This window comes from Neomonachus schauinslandi, chromosome 6 (genome assembly GCF_002201575.2).
Source record: "Neomonachus schauinslandi chromosome 6, ASM220157v2, whole genome shotgun sequence".
In the NCBI taxonomy this organism is placed as follows: domain Eukaryota; kingdom Metazoa; phylum Chordata; class Mammalia; order Carnivora; family Phocidae; genus Neomonachus; species Neomonachus schauinslandi.
The window spans coordinates 2810910-2827021 of record NC_058408.1 but is presented as its reverse complement, the minus strand read 5'-3'; the positions used below and the strand labels follow the sequence as shown (position 1 = coordinate 2827021).

The window sequence follows — 16112 nt, the reverse complement described above, 5'->3', positions numbered from 1 at the left end:
CTTCGCTCTGCATGGAGTGTTCTTCCCCGCCTGGACAGCTGGTGGAGATCCCAGGCATCCTTGGAAAGCAGCTCAGACATCACACCCTCTGCAGAGCCTCCCCTTTCCCAACATCTGCTCACTTAGGCTCCTGCTCTTATCGCTCTACCAGGACTGGCTCAGTCATCGTGATTTTCACACTTCCCTGTGTTGGGTTTGCTCATAAATCTTTCTTGCCTACTGCACTGTGAATTCTCAGCACTTAAGGAACATGCATTTCTCACCTCCATCTACTCAGACTGTAGTACAGTGCATGGCAGATCCTTCCATTTTCTGGGGACAAGTAACACCCCTTTCTTACTCACCCAAGTGCATGATGAATGGAGTGTAACGGGAGTCATGCAGAGGGAGGCAGACTTTAGATTTCTCACCAGTAAAAATTACTTCGGAGGAAGTGGCTTAGCTGTGTGGCCTCAGTGGGTTCTCATAACTCACCACTACACGAGGCAGGTTTACCATCCCGGCCAGGGCAGTGTGGACAGCCCTGGGCCTCTGCAGCAGGGATGGATCCTGGTGTGTGGATGGAGACCGATGACAGCGTGGTGAGGCCTGGCTTCCCAAGGAGGAAACCCAGGTGGCACCAAGCCACACCTGCTCAGTTGCTCCTCCTAAATTTATCAGTCAAATAAGTCACGTCTCCTTGATAATTTTCTCCCTGAGGCATGGAGAGGAAAATCTCTCCCGTTTATGGAAACACGAGGAGTATTGGATGTGTAGCCCTAACAGGCCATGGCAGAAGCCCTATAAATACATGGGTAATGTTAACTGGAAGATGAAATCAAAGTGGTGATGCATGCTGTTGCCCAGCCACAAATCTGCTGCGGAAACGTGCTTGCTTTTCCTGTGGTTGTTACTACACCAGTGTCTTGAGGCTCACAGCAAACGTGTATTTCTTGCCCAGGCTGACCGAGGGCTGCAGGTCAGTTGAGGTTGGACTGGGCGCAGCTGGGCTGGGCTTCAGGCTGTGGGCGGGGCTCAAGTTCTCTCTGTCTTCTCAGTTTGGAGAGTGGATCGAACGAGCAGCCGAGCAAACCCATGCAAGTGCTGTGTCTGATGGCACATAGCAATGCCTTACCCCGCGGTAAGTGGCGTAATGTGCGCTTACCCCGCGGCCAAAGCATGTCGCAGAGCCAGGCTTTCTCATGACCAAGCCACTCACTCAAGTATCTCTTGGGAGGAGGGGATGTGCCTGAGTCACTGGCTTTGGCCCATGAGATACTCCGATGTACTCACAATTTATAAGCACGCTACATTTCTTAGTGTGTGCATGTATCACGTAGGTATAAGAATAAAAGCGTGAGAGAGCTTAACGAACAATGTGCAGCCTTTAAACCGGAGCAGGAGGAGAGAGAGATATTGTGAAGGTGAGCTCACAAGCACAGAGAAGCGAATGCAGGGGGTACGCACAGACAGCCGAACATGCTGGATCGAGAGGGCTCCACGCTCCTCAGTCAATGAGAAGCCTTAGTCCTGAAACTGCGAACGATGAAAACCCACGCCCAGGCAGGCTTTCCTGAGCCAGCTAACAAAACGGGGCTCACCGTCTCGTCTTTGGGAGTTCCCCGGGGCCCCCGGTCGGTTTCCAGCACTTCTCCCTCCTCCTCCAGCTGGCTCAGCACTGGCCATGCGGACCCCATGCTTCTCTTGGGACTCCACACCGCACTTGGGTGTCATTACTGAATGGCATCTTGCCATGTCCCCTAATAGCTTTGCTTCCACACGCTATCAGGTTCTTAATCCTAGATCCTCAAAGACTCAAGAAGTGTTGGAGATTACGATGGTTTATTCTTTCCAAGCATGGTCTGAATTACCGCAGGCTCCGGGGGCGGGGACCGGGAGCCTCAGCGAGCTGCAGGGAGGGATGGGGTAGATGACACACTCCCGGTCTAGGGGAGGGGGGGACCGCCATCACACATGACTGGTGATCATGGCAAACAGTCCCGAAGGCCCAGAAGCTAATTTGCATTTGCATATTTCCTGTATTTCGCTTACAAACATCCCCCCAGGCCATAATTTCCTGTGATTCTGTTTTTCATCTGTTTCTGCTTCACTGACTGCTACCCCGTCAAAGTTTAAATATGGGTGGGAGCCGGTACCTTACAAACAGCTTGACCCTGTACCCATCGTAATCCATCAGGCCCTGCACGTAACCCCGGTGAGAGCCCATCGGGCCCGGCCTGGCTGTTCATGCCGAGTGACCGCGTGCAGCTCCGGCGAAGCGGGAACATGTGCTGTGGAGGGACATCCTTCCCGACGGGGAAAGAGCCCGCGGCCGTCAGCAGGACCGCAGTCTGAGGAGTGCTCATCAAAGTCAGAAATCGCCTTTGGGAATGGTCCTTTGAGACACCGCTGAGCTCTTGAGGGAGGCCCTGACGTGCTAAAGTGCACTCTCTTCGAGCTGTGGACATGGAACAAAACTACAAGAAGGAGCGCCCTTTGTTGTCTCAGCCCCCAGCGGAGAGGAAATAGAGGTGGGCCTTGGGAGGGCTCTCGCTCTTCTATTTCTGTAAACGTGTTGCAGCGCGACTTCCTACCCCGACTTTGTCAACCCTCGGCCAAGCCGCTGCCTCTCTCCGCGGAGCTGGATTCCTCCTTCCAGGAGAAAGTGTCTCCAGTGACAGTCCCCGACCCAGTCCTCATGCTGCTGGGGCTCGTGCTGCTGATGTGCGGTGAGTAGGATGTCCAGGCCGGATCTCCCGAGGTCTCTGCCTGTGCCCACGGAGGCCGAGAGCTCGGCCTCCACCCCGAGGCTCAGAGTCAGGCAGCAGGTGGTAAAGACTGGAAAGCCAGGTGTTTGAAGAAAACTATCATTTCACCTTTTATCTCAGAGGAAGTGTTTGGTGTCTGTCCTTCCTTCCGATATGAATTCTGTCTCTGTTCTCACTGTTGTGGATAGCCACAGGGATGACTCACACAACGACCTAGGCTCTTTGTTCCTTGTCCTCACCATCGGCATGCTTTCCTTTGTCTTCTGTCCTTGGCCCCTCATCCCTACCATCAAACCCTGGTGGGGATCATCACCAACAACAGCTAGCTTTCAAAATCCCTGTTTTTGGCACCCCACTCCAATCCCACCCAGTGGCCACATGGCATTTGTAAGTTCCCTTCTCAGCCCCCTGGGTGACTTTTCATTGTCCGTCACTGTCCTCCGCGCCCCTGCCTCTCAGCTCAGATGCTGGGGCTCACACAACCCTCCCCTGGCTACACCTTCCCGATCAACACGCTTCTCTGCATGCTTCACACCAGTGCCTAAGCAGCTGCATGTGACTTCACACTAAAGGCATGGTCCCGTTGACTCACATCCTTTAAATGTAGGGCACACATCTCTGGTGGCCCTGGCAGGGCCGGTGACTACACCTTCCTACTCGGTGCCTCACACTCGGATCACCATCTCCCGCCTTCTCTGTCTCCTCAAACTCCTCCTTCTTACTCTCAGTTTACAATCTTGCTGCATGTCACTGAGGAAATGAAAGCCGTCAGAAGAGAATGTCCTCACCTTTTTGCAGCCATGTCTGTGAACCCACCCGCCCCCGCCGTGTGTCCTCGGTCAGGGCGACACTGTCCTTCCTCCCGTGCAGGACAGGACTCCCCCCGTGTGCACTGGGTTCCCCGATGCTCTCGCTTTCTCAGGACCTTCCCTGTGCCATCACCATGTTTCTTCATTCTGGGTTAGTCCTGTAAACATACAAACACGCCACCGTGTCCTTTTGCCTAAAGCGATGGAAATGTGCCTTGAGAGTGTCCAGCTCCCTTTCACACAATTTCCAGGGAGCTGCTGGGCTTGCTTCATCTCCTCCCATCCTTCCTGTTTTAAACTCATCTTTAACTTACATCACAGTAACATTCGCTTTTATGATACACCAGCTCTGATTTTCCAGAAGGATTCGTAATCATGTGAGCACCTTCAAGATGCAGAGCATTTCCATTTCCTCAAACACTCCCTCCTGGCCTCCATCCCTTTGGGTTCCTAAGCCCCAGAGACCACTGGCCGGTTCTCGGTGCTCACAGGTCCTCCTTACCCTCGGCCACGGCTGTCCACCTTCCGTCCCCACCACTGCTCCTGCTGGGACCACCAACCCCTTCCATGTCACCCCGGTCCAGGCTGTTTTCAGTTTCCTTTAACTCGGCCTCTCATGGGTGGTCCTTCTCTCCATCTTCTGGAAGCACTTCTTCCCTCGGCTTCTGGAACACCACACGCTGCTGGTTTTCTAACTCAACACCTGTTGCTTCCTGACCGACTTTCCCAAGGCTGGTGCCCAGACCTCACGCTCCACCTGTGCTCACTTCCCAGCCCAGTTCAGACACTTCATGTGCCACTTTGACCTTAAACTCAAGCTTATTTTGCCAGCTCTGATTTGTCCTCTGAGCACCTTCCATGCCTTCAACAGCCACTCAGCTGTCCCGTAGACACCTTGCACTCCACACGGCCAAACACATGTCCTGATCTCCTGTGCGTTCCCCCAACTTAACCTGCTTTTCCAGGCGACCGCGCCATGCTCGTGAATGACACCTCCATTCTTCCAGTGGCTGCGACCAAGAATCTAGGACTTACACTCATTCCTCTCTCTCCTCTACATTTGACCTCCAATCCATAAGGAACTCTTATTGATTCTACTTTCAAATTTATACCGGAATCTGGCCCTTCATGGGCAGCCCTAGCTAGCCCGAGCTGGTGTCCTCTGTCTTCCAGACTAAATTTGCCACTAGTGTCCTCCCTGCTTCTCCTGCATGACGGTGGTCTGCCCCTCTCCCAGGATAAGAGTGATTTTACAAACCTAAGTGGAGTCGGAACTGTCCACAACTCCCAATCAAACCTGGAATGAAATCCAGACCTGGTCCCAAGTCCAGGATGCCCGACCACCTCCACCACACCAGTGCCCACCGCTGCCCCTCTATCAGCTCCGGGGCACCATCTTCTCCTCCCCACCCCACCACAAGCTCATTCCTTCTCACGTCCTTCGCACTGGCTAGTTCTCTGCTGGGGGTGCTCGTCCCCAAACACTTAGAAGGCAGCCCTCTACTTTCATTCTGTTTTCTACTCAGTTGACATCTATCCAGAGAGTCACGACTGTCCTAAGATACTCGGACTTATTTCTCGGCTACATCTCTCCTGTAGCACTGATCACTCTCTGAAATCAGGCTATATATTGATTTTTTAATTTGCTCTCTCCCTCTAAACCCCTCGACAGCAAAAACTGTTGTTCACATCGGTTCCTGCAGCCCCGGTCCCAGGGGCAATGCCTGGCATGCAGTAAGGGCTCAGAATTATTTGTAGTACGGATGGATAAGAAATGTGATTTTCACGCTAGCCCCATTGATTCCATTCTCCTACCTGAGGAACAAGTTATTCACATCAGCTTTTAAGCTCAAACAGCAGGCTACACATCTCAGACTAACCATGGGCTCAAATAGGTACTAATAATGAGTACTATTTACTGATTGTTAAATAAATTCCAGTGCTATTCTAAGCATTTTATGGATGTGAACCTATTTAATCCTCGCAGAAACTCTGGGAGGGAGGCCTGTGATTACCTGCATTTCACAGAAAAGGAAAGGAGAGCACAGAGAGGTGAAGCATTTTCCCTGGGGTAGCACAGCTTGTAAGGGGAAGAAGCAGCCTCAGGTCCATGCCCTCTGGCGGCAGAGCCTGCGTCTCCCCAGGGTGTGCTGTTCCTGATCATTATGCCACCGTACCACAGTCAAACCCTTGGGCTATGGGAGAATCTTTGGAGAAATCCAGATTCCCTCTGTGGACTTCCTCTGCCGGGACATTGGTGAATAAAGGGCATCAAGAGCAGGAGCCTGGCTGCTGTCACTGCGTTTGGCCAGGCCGGGGTGGGGTCATCTGGACATTTGAGGAGGGATGAGAGCCCGGGGCTTGAAGGAGCCACGGAACAAAGGCACCGCCTCTTAACCACGGATGGGAGCTGTGACTGGGAAGGATTTCCTGATCACAAAAGGAACTGTGTGGTGTTGGGGAACGTGGGAGAAAGAACAGAGGTGGAGAAGGAGGAAGGGAGGAGAACAGTGGGCAGAGGTGAAGAAGGAGAGAGGGAAGGGGGAGGAGGTGGAGAAGGAGGGAGAGGGGGAGGAGGAGGAGGAAGAGGGAGAGGGGGAGGAGGGAGGGGGGAGGGTTGCGGGAGGGCACGCGGAGAGCAGTGCTGCGGATGGTCAGCCAGGCTGCAGGGGCTGCCTGTTTGGGATCCACAGCTGTACCGACCTCTCCCGAATTCTCTCCTAGCTCCACCCTGTGAACCAGCCAGTGAAGGTGAGTAGCACTTCCTTTTGTCTTCACGGTCCGCGGGCATCGTGTCCCTGGGCCGTCCGTGCAGGAGGCCGGTGGATGCTGTTTGCCCTCTGGTGGCAGCCGCCGAGGTCTACCATGACAGAGGCTCCCTGGGGACCAGGCTGCTTGTGTTCAGCTAGGGGAGCAGGTCTTGGCCCCACCTTCTCAAAACCACCGTCCCTTCTGTGGGAAGTCCCAGCTCAGGAAGGGAGATGCTGTTTCCCAGGAAGTCACCGAGTGTGGAAGACAGATGTTAGAAGAATTGCCGCCCCCTCCCCCCAGCCTCAGGGGCTGCAAGGCCCCTGTGTCTTCCCCACGGGGTGCTCCCCCAGTCGCGATGGAGGAAACGCCACCATCACACATCCATGGGGAACATGACAGTCGGTCCCTGGGCCACGGGAAAGCGAAGTGCACTCTGCCCCCTTCCCATTTCCAGCCCTGCTCTGTAGCCAAAGCTCTTCCCCCGTGCGACTTCTCTCTCAAACTCTGGTTGGCGCAAACCCGCCATCGTTCTGATCCTGATTCAAATTACCAGACGAACAGAGGAGGAAGTTTTCCCCCCGAAGGAATCTTCCACTGAAGTGGGTTTCAATCCAGGATATGTCAGAACTGCTCTCTTATGCATAAAATACTAACCACAGGGCTCGAAGAGGCTTCCTGCCCCCCTCAAGAACACAGGCCGCACCTAGAGCTGGGGAGCACAGCTCTGCAGGGCCAACGGCCAGAGATACTCAGAGCCAGCCCAGGCTTCTGGAATGCTCTCCCAAGGTTCGTCCAAGTTGAACCCGGGCCATGGGTTAAGGCCAACATGCTCTGTGCCTGATCCTGCTTTTACCTCATGAGTGCCCAATCTGAGCCTAAGTAGAAATCCAAATCCACATCCAGAAGAAACAAAGCCTTGCCAGGAGTTTGCCAGGTTTGCCTAGGAATACCTGAGAATTATCTGAAACAAGCTCTGAGCTGCAAGACTGAGCTCCAGCCTTTGCAAACTGCCCTATCCAGTGTCCCATTCCACACCACCTGCCCCATTCAGAAGAGTGGGGTACAGGTCCCTAGATGTCTTTTTTTTCCCTTTCTCTGTCCTCAGTCCTCTGGGGACTGCAGATTTCCAAGGAGAGAAGATAACCCTAGTGCCAGGAATTCCAGGCCCCAGAGCGAATATTCTGGTACCAACATTGAAATTAAGTCTTTGAAAGTCCCAGGATAAAGCATTCCAGTCGCAAGGCTTGAGGACGACAGGTGTTGGAGCAACAACCCCCTCTCAGGGATTGAGAACACTTGGCATTTTATCTGGTGAGGGGAGACAGGCTTTTCTTAGGAAAATTCCTAAACTTTCTCGAAGAGCCCAGGCTCTGAGGCTGGATAAACAAATGCCTCAAGAGCCAGTGTCCTCCAGGGTTTGATGTTTCCCTGGGTGCTGCAGCTGGGCCGATGGAGATGTGGGGAAGCAGGGCCCAGCTTTGCCCATCTGTAGTCCATCCAGAGAAGAGCCCCTATGGCCGGAAAAGGAGACATCCCTGAGGCTCAGGGTATGGGCTGAAACTGCCCCTTATGCCCATGGTTTGCACGAGGTTTGCACAAAGTCCCAAAGCAAGGGAGCTGGATGTGTGCATGCAGGATTTTCAGGCAAGCACACGCCGGGTCCTTCCATTCAGAGCAGCAGTAACAGGGGCAGGAGAGACTCAGTAAAGAAAGCATTGAATTCCCCTAATCTTTCCCCGACTGGCAGATCGTCCGGGGTCACAGTCTGTCCTTGAAAGACAGAGTGTGGCTCCGGGATGCCCGGGGGAGGGAGCCGAAGAAGATAACCAACATGGTTCACGACAAGAATGAATAAACACACCTGCTGTTCCTGAAACGTCAGGCTTCACCATCTCCGGTAACAGTCGTCAGTACCCTGCCCTGTCTCCAGAAAAGGTGTTTTTAGTTCATGGATGGAAATGTCAAAGAGTGGGAACGAAGCTGAAGGCAGAGGTTGCCCTGTGGGTGGAGCAGACGCCGCATAAGGGCAGGCCGTGCTGGGGTGGGGGTGGTCTCTGCACCCAACTGGCCTTGTGCCAAATGCTGAGAACACAACGTGCCTCCTGTGGGAACTCTGAAACCCATTGCCCTGGAATGTGTCTTTCGTCCTTCTCTCTAGTGCTGCTTCTGACAGCCAGGCCCTCTCGGCCCAAGGAGGGGAGCTCAATGACCCTGACCTGTGAGGTGCAGGCCGCTTCTTGGAAGCCGGACGCCCAGCCCCAGTTCTGTTTCTTCAGAGACAGCCAGGCCCTGTGGCAGGGCTGGAGCAGTTCCCCGGAGCTCCAGCTCCCCACTGTGTGGAGGGAAGACTCGGGGTCCTACTGGTGTGAAGCGAAGACCTCAGAGCTCAGAGTCGCTCGGAGCCCCAGGATTCAGATACAGGTGCAAGGTGAGTGCGGGGGCCTGCGCCGGGGACCAACATGGGGCCGGGGGCACGAGGCTGCTCTTCCCTTGGGGGGGAAGGAACTGGTGGAGATGTGCCTGAGCTTCTCTCCTTCTCAGAGTCCTTAAGGGATCTGCCCTTACTCTTGCTAATCGCACTCAAGTGCACAGAAGAGTACTCAGGAACCCCTCACGGCATCCTCCCTGGGCTGGAGAGCGGGGGCGAGTCGCTGCATAATCACGGCCCCTGATGGCACCCTCCGCAGCACGGGGGGACATGTGTGGCGGTGGTGGGGAGTCACAGGAGCTACAGAGAAGGGAGAAATCAGATCCGCACGGTAAGGGCAGGCTTTGGGCTATGGAAGGGGCAGCTGGGGCTTGGTTTTGAGAGAGAGGAAGAGAAGGGGGCGTTTCGTGACTCTGAACCATGTCACTGCCCGTCGGGTAGGCACGCTAATGTCCTCCCCCGTTCTCAGACAACGATGCGTCCGTGGTGCCAGGAAGAGGATGTGGAATACCCCCAGAAGGTTGGCTTTCGCACCCTTGCTCAAAACTCTGCACTGGTGAGGCCGGACCAGAACAAAGAGCCTCTGGGCAGCAGGCCCCGCTCTAGGCCCCACATGCATTATGTCATGGGCCGGTCCCAACCGTAGGAGATAACTAACGTTCCCCCTGCATTGTACGGACGGGAAACTGAGTCTCAGAAATGACGTGATTGGATCAAGCACCCACAGTAAGACGTGGGACCAGCGTTCAAGCCCCGACAGCTTGATCTGCCATCTGTTCTGGGGCCACCACAGCACCGTGCCTTGCAGAGTGCGGGTTTGAGAGCCCAAGGTCCTGGGATCCCCACTATCCCCGGGAGGGAGGGGTGCTGCATCCACCTTGGTAACTGTGTGGCCTTCCTCACCCCACCACACCCACCTGACCGGCCCTTCGCACCCCATCACACCCACCTGGCCGGCCCTTCTCACCCCACCACACCCACCTGGCCGAGGCCCACCCCAGTCAGCAGCAACCGCCCTCAGAACACCACCACCCGCCACCACTAAACTGCATGAATTATTGACTTTACCCAAGGCCTTTGCTTTCAGGATGTTCACGCCCCATGTGTCACCTTGTGTTTGTGTAGGAGTCCCTGTCTGGAATGTGAGCTTGGAGACACAGCCTCCAGGGGGACAAGTGCAGAAGGGAGAGAAGCTGGTTCTCGTCTGTTTGGCCACCCAGGGCACAGGAGACATCACCTTCTCCTGGTACAAAGGGGCCCTGGGTTTGAACCTGGAAACAAAGACCCAGCGCTCATTGGCCGCGAAGTTTGAGATCCCGGCGGTGACGGACAGTGACACAGAGAAATACTACTGCGCGGCCGACAACGGCTATGGCCCCAGCATCAGCGAGCTGGTGAGCGTCACCATCAGAAGTAAGTTCCGTGACCTCCGTCCCACCAGCACCCCCACTCGCTGGGCTCCGTGTTCCCTGGGGCAATCCGGGGAAGTTCAATGGGGCTGAGCCTCTGTGGGCAGGGATTACGAGTCTGTGACGGTACGGTACACTCTCTGATGACTCCCTGTCTCCCTCAGTCCCAGCGTCCCGCCCCGTCCTCACCGTCAGGGTGCCCGGGACCCGGGCCGTGGTGGGGGACGTGGTGGAGCTTCGCTGCGAGGCCCAGAGCGGCTCTCCCCCGATCCAGTACTGGTTTTATCACGAGGATGTCACCCTGGGGAGCAGCTCGGCCCCCTCTGGAGGAGGAGCGTCCTTCAACCTCTCTCTGACCCCAGAACGTTCTGGAAACTACTCCTGTGAGGCCGACAACGGCCTGGGGCCCCAGCGCAGTGAGGCGGTGCCACTCAGCGTCACAGGTACAGCTCAGGCTATTGAATTGTCTTGGTCAAAGTCCCTTTCCAGCATCCTGGGAGAGTTTTACTGACCCCACAGTATCTCTGGTGCTGTGCTTCCATGATGGAGCGTCTGAACATGGGGCTGTCTAGGAGGTGTGTCTGAGGGGCACAGAGGACATGAAGGCTGGTGCCTCTCTCCTGCCATCAGGGTGATGAGCTCCAAGTCACATAAGTCAGTCCCGCAACCTCCGCCCCCCTCGCCCAGGAAGAGCAGACCTTGGCCTCGGCCCACACCTGAGACGTCTGCTCTCCAAAGGCCAGCCCTCCTGCAGGGTGGCTCACGTGCAGACCTCTCCCCTCAGTGCCTACGGAGGACAGGAAGGAACTTCTCGCCTCAGGAATCCTTGAAGGGCTGCTTGGCACCCTTGGTCCCACCATTATTGCCCTATTGGTCTGCTGTTGGCTCAAGAAAAGAATAGGTTAGTATTTATAGATTCTGGTATTTTGTTACTGTGACCTTTGTTTTTACAGAAATAGGCGGGGCTGGGGACGGGAGCGCTGTGAGGGACGGATATGTCCTGCCAGCCACGCAGCCTGCAGATCTGCTCCTGACCCCCAGCATGGGAGCAGCACCCATACTTACCAGAGTGCAGTGTCTGTGTCGAGTCCCCCACCCCTTGTGTCGAGGTTCAGCTGATGTCTGGTGCTTCTGGGATCGAATTTTCACCCAAAGCTCTGACTCTATTTAAAATAACTAGTCAGCTACTGGAAGAATAACCCAGTTAGCAATTCCAGCTCTGCCGACCACCCCAAGTTAAAGTCAGTGCCTCCATTCTCATCCCCCCAGAGCACCATCACATGCTCTTCCCACTTTCTGAAATGCTCGTCCATGCATCCTCACATCTGCTCACCACAGGATCTCTCCTGCTTTTCAGCTTAAATGTCCTTTTCCCCCAGAGGTTTCACCCAGCCACACAGCCTGCAATTCTCTCAGTTTATTCTTCCTCCGAGCCCTGTTATTTAGCTTCACCCTGGCTCACAGTTGGTAATTTCATATTTATTGGTGCAATTAATCTTGGACTCCTGTTCTCCACTGAGCAAGATGGAGACAATGTGAGATTCTCATTTAAATTCCAAGCTTGTCCTGCATCCTGGGGCACCTCACCCTAGCTGTAAAGTGCCTGCTTCTGAGGGTTCTTGTCATGACAAAAGTAGGTAGTGTGTTGTCAAAACCCAAAGCAAAAACTACAATAGGTGTTCAGGTTCAGAGGCTGGGGCTCAGGGCCTCACTCTGGGATGAACTGTCTGGGAAGCTCACTAACTACTCCGCACTGAGTCTCTTCACCTGCAAAGTGAAGGATCTGAGTAAGTGATGGCCAGGATGCCCTCTGGCATGCCGTGGCAGGCCTGAGGAGCAGTCCCCGCACAAGAAAACTGAAGAACAGATTCCCCCTTTGACGTGTTTGCTCATCTGCTTGACTTATAGGAAGACGTCCGGCCAGGGACCCATGCAGGTGAGGCTCTGCTCTGTCTGTGTGCACTGATAATGCAGAAAAACCCATCTGCACAGTTTTAAGTTGTCCTCTCTCATGTGCTTGTTGTATATGTATTATCCCAACTTCTACTCCGGAGTTCTCCCGCTAATAACAGTGTCTGTTTGCTATTCCTCTTCATTTATGCATTAACTGATTAATTCAAATCCTTCTTCCATCATTCTTCCTAATTCACCTCCCTCACTAAACTGACCCATTTCACACATTCACCAATGAACTGATTCATTCAATCAATTAATCAATATCTGAGGGTCTGTGAGTCATTCTGATGAGGCAGGAAAACAGGATTCTGAGATCCTGAAAGTATCTCAGAGGCGTTAAGATACATGCACATTTCTGTCATTCAGGCTAGAGAGTGATAACTATCCCGAAAACTTGCTGGTGAAGTTCTTTAGTTTAGAGGAGGAAAAGATTTTTAAAACACTTGCATCTGGGGACATCAATGTTTAGTCGACATATTTTTATACTGTGTTGTTGTTTATGCCGACAAAAATCAGATTATTTTCCCAAATTGGAGTAGTGGTCTTCCAGGGGTACATGTATGTGCAAGTTCACGTTCTTCTCTCCCTTCTTCAAGCTGCTTGTTCTGCCTGGTAACCTGTTCTCCATCGGGGGGAATCAATACTCTTCACTCAGTATTCACTGAGCACCTGAATGGGAGGGGCACTATTCTAGGTGTGGGCAACACCACACTGAGCCCATCAGGTAAGGACCTGTGCTCATGGGCTGTGCACTCCACAGCTGCTCTGCTGTGCCTTGCTCAGCCCACGTACAGAGTTTGTCCCACACAGCGGAGCTCACTGAGGATCTCCCCAGAAGTCAGTATTCTGCTCAGGACGCTTGCTAACAGGATTCTCTCCTTCAATGTCTTGCTCACAACCCTGGACAGTGATGTCTGGGGCATCTGGGATGCTATTCCACTATCTGTGTCTGCAGGAGCCCTCCCAGCCCCATGGCACAGGTGTCCAACTACGTCAACTCAGTTGCCCCACTGCAGGAACAGTCTGTATACGAAAATGGTGAGGTTTCCCAAATGACCTGGCCCAAGCAGCCGGAGGGAGCCGGGGAAGGGACAGTGGGTTGATGTCTGCTAGCCCACCCTGTGCCTGCTGTGCCCCAGCCACCTCCATGGACAAATGGCATGTCTGTCTTCGTGGTGATAAGTGGTAGGCATGGAGTGAGGTAATTGGCAGGAAGAAAGGATGGTGTCACCAGGCCTCCTTTCTTCTCTTTCAGTGAACGTCGTAAGCGGGGAAGAGGTCTACTCTTTGGTGTACCATACGCAACAGGAGCGGCAAGCAGCAGGTGAGAAATGAGGGAGTGAATGTATCTCTGACTTTTTTCTTTCATGGAACCAAGAGGATACTCAGTGGCCGCAAATGGCATATGGAAGTGTTCTTCAGCACTGCTGCTCTGCCCTGAGCTGGCTGTGGGCTTTTCCCTACCTCCCTGAGCACTGGCCTTGGGTCTGGGAGCAGCCCCGAGTGCTGGTGCTAGCTCAGCGCCCCCGGTCAGATGGCAGATTGGGGTGGCAGTGTCCACCTGCCCTCCTTGAGTGGCCCCACTTGCTGCTGTTGTCCCATTCATACCTTGTGGGTCCAGAAATGCGAAGAGTTTAAATGCCCAAAGGGATCTACTTACCTGTCCACCTCTAGGCTGCCCATCGTCCTCTGTACAGTAAGGAAATCGTGTTTGTGATAAGCAGAAAAGCAAGACTAAAAATATTGATGGAAATCAATACACGGAAAGTAGGTAGGAGGAGAAGAAGCCTTTATTAGCACGACTTTAGTGAAGGACTTTAAATATAAGTGAAATCTTACAGCACACACCTTTTATTCCACAGTAGAACCCCGGAGGACACATACCACGGACCAGGTGAGTTAGAAGCCCTAATGGACTTTCATCCCTGCTCTTCTTTCTTTCTTCTAGGGACTGGTTCTCAAACTTTTAAAACTATGGCAACTTAGGAAAAGCAAAAGGTTCCAATGGTCCATCTCTCCCCTTATCCCCCACACAGTGGGAAAAACATTTGGTCATAGTAAAGCCTCACAGTGCAAGGGAATTTTGGAGACTTGCACAGACGTTTCCTTTAGCAACAGATGCATGGATGATTTGTAGATACACTGTAGCACATGGCTAGTCTAAAAATTCTATTCCTTGAAAATCTTTACCCTGAAATACTGTTGAACCACACACACACCACTTTGTGTTGTGAGGTTAACCACACAATCTGTGGAAAACTCAATTAATATTGAACAAAACTAAACTAATAGTGATTTGTGTCAACTCAGTAATTTATAAACCTTGAACAATTCAAGATATCACTGGTAATACAAAAATACTTTCAGAAAATTACAGGAATTCTAACTCCACATGTGTACAAGGACAGTAGGTGCTTTGTAAGTTTGTCTAGTGTGGTGGGGGTAGCCAGAGGTCTCAGGACAGAATTTGTGTCCTTGGTAAACTCCAGTGACATGCTAAATGTAGTTTATGAGTACAAAATCCTGACATCCTTAAAAAAACAACAGCTCATGGAACTGCCTAACAGTAGCCCATTAGAATGGGAGTTTGCACATTTGGATAAGCTTATGGCTCATCAGGAGCACCTCTGCAGCCCACCAGAAGGACACAGGTCCTTTGAAAATGCTCACCTAGGGTCAGTCTTCCAAGAGGCTCCACCTTCTGTGCTTCATGGTGTGCCACGATAGGACGCATCCAGGCTGGTTGGGGAAGAGAACCAGGGGGAGGCATGTTCCACGTGTCTTCCCTGCTCTGGTCCTATCCATGTGCCTTTACTTTTAGGATGCCTCAGCCATCTATTTTAGGCTGAAGAAGGCAAGCGTTGCAGATGTGGACTATGAAGACGCTATGTAAAATTCTGGAAGATTCTGCTCTTTGGAAACCATCCATGACCCCAAGCCTCAGAACCAGTATGTTCTTCAGAGATCCTGAGGTAGTCTGCTTTCCAGGACTTCTCATCCAGGTGCTTCCCCCCAGAGACTATTCCTGCAACTACCGTGAAACAGAGGTGGTTCTAGCCCTGAAGAAACCACCCAAAGAACCACAATGAATGCAGGGGTGGGACCCGACTCCTACTGGTTGTTTTAGGCACAGGTCAAATTGTGCTCTAGCTTCTTTCTCTAAGAGGAAACAGGGTGGGTGACCTTGGGGTGGAGGGACAGTGAAGCTCACTCAGAGTGCATGGACACGAGGTTAGCGATTCTGCGGGGCAGCTGCGCACAGAGATGGGTGCCCATCCTCTTGTCCAAGTGCAGACAAGCTCAGCACTGAACTCCAGAACAGAACTCCAGCCCCAACACTTACATGACTCATCCTGTTTCTGCATAAAATATGTGACTCTGTGCATTTGGGGTCACTGCTCCCAAATTAGAATTCAAACAAAGTTTTGTAAAGTTACTGTGGGTACATTCAATCTTAGTGACATATTTTGTATGCACAAACTAACCTAGATGCCCCCATATTTGTAACGAGATACAATCTTTGTAAGTTTCACCACACCCAAAGTTCTGTATTTGTTGCACCTCTAGAAGCTTTACGAATATAATTTTTCTTCTTTTATGCATGAACTTTAAAAAATGTGGCAATACAATTTGGAGTCTATGTTTTAATTTAAAACAATTATACACCAACTCTTACAAATTAAAACAATTTAGAAATATATAATGTAAAATGTTAGAGCCTTCCCTGTATCTAATACCATGAGTGGTATCCATTGTTTAAAAACAACATTGTTAATGAAATACTATCGTAATATATTTTAATCTTTTCAATTGCTGATGGACATTAGGTGGTTTCCAAAAACTTTATATTACAAAAACAATACTAAAATAAATGTTCTTGCACAAACGTATTTCTGTGTTCCTGCTAATCCATCTGAAGGATAAATTTGTAAATCAGGGACTAGGGCATTTTAGGTTGTGCACATTTTATATTTTTGTTAAATACTCTCAAACTGCTCTGCTGTATCGGTGA

The 16112-nt window shown here is 52.2% G+C and overlaps 1 protein-coding gene across 1 annotated transcript; it reads left to right on the top strand.

Moving 5' to 3' along the window:
* The first annotated feature begins 2677 nt into the window (after nt 1-2677).
* LOC110573364 (Fc receptor-like protein 1) lies at nt 2678-13435 on the top strand. Its single transcript, XM_021681854.1, has 9 exons — nt 2678-2708; nt 6281-6301; nt 8466-8735; nt 9861-10148; nt 10309-10587; nt 10929-11045; nt 12053-12080; nt 13056-13138; nt 13356-13435. Exons 1-9 carry the CDS (start codon nt 2678-2680, stop codon nt 13433-13435), a joined length of 1197 nt encoding a protein of 398 aa, XP_021537529.1.
* The last annotated feature ends 2677 nt before the right edge of the window (nt 13436-16112 follow it).

Coding starts and splice junctions, on each gene's coding strand:
- LOC110573364 (XM_021681854.1), top strand. CDS start 2,678: ATGCTGCTGGGGCTCGTGCTGCTGATGTGCG. Junction 8,736..9,860: donor GATTCAGATACAGGTGCAAG/GTGAGTGCGGGG, acceptor GTGTTTGTGTAG/GAGTCCCTGTCTGGAATGTG. Junction 13,139..13,355: donor ACAGTCTGTATACGAAAATG/GTGAGGTTTCCC, acceptor CTTCTCTTTCAG/TGAACGTCGTAAGCGGGGAA.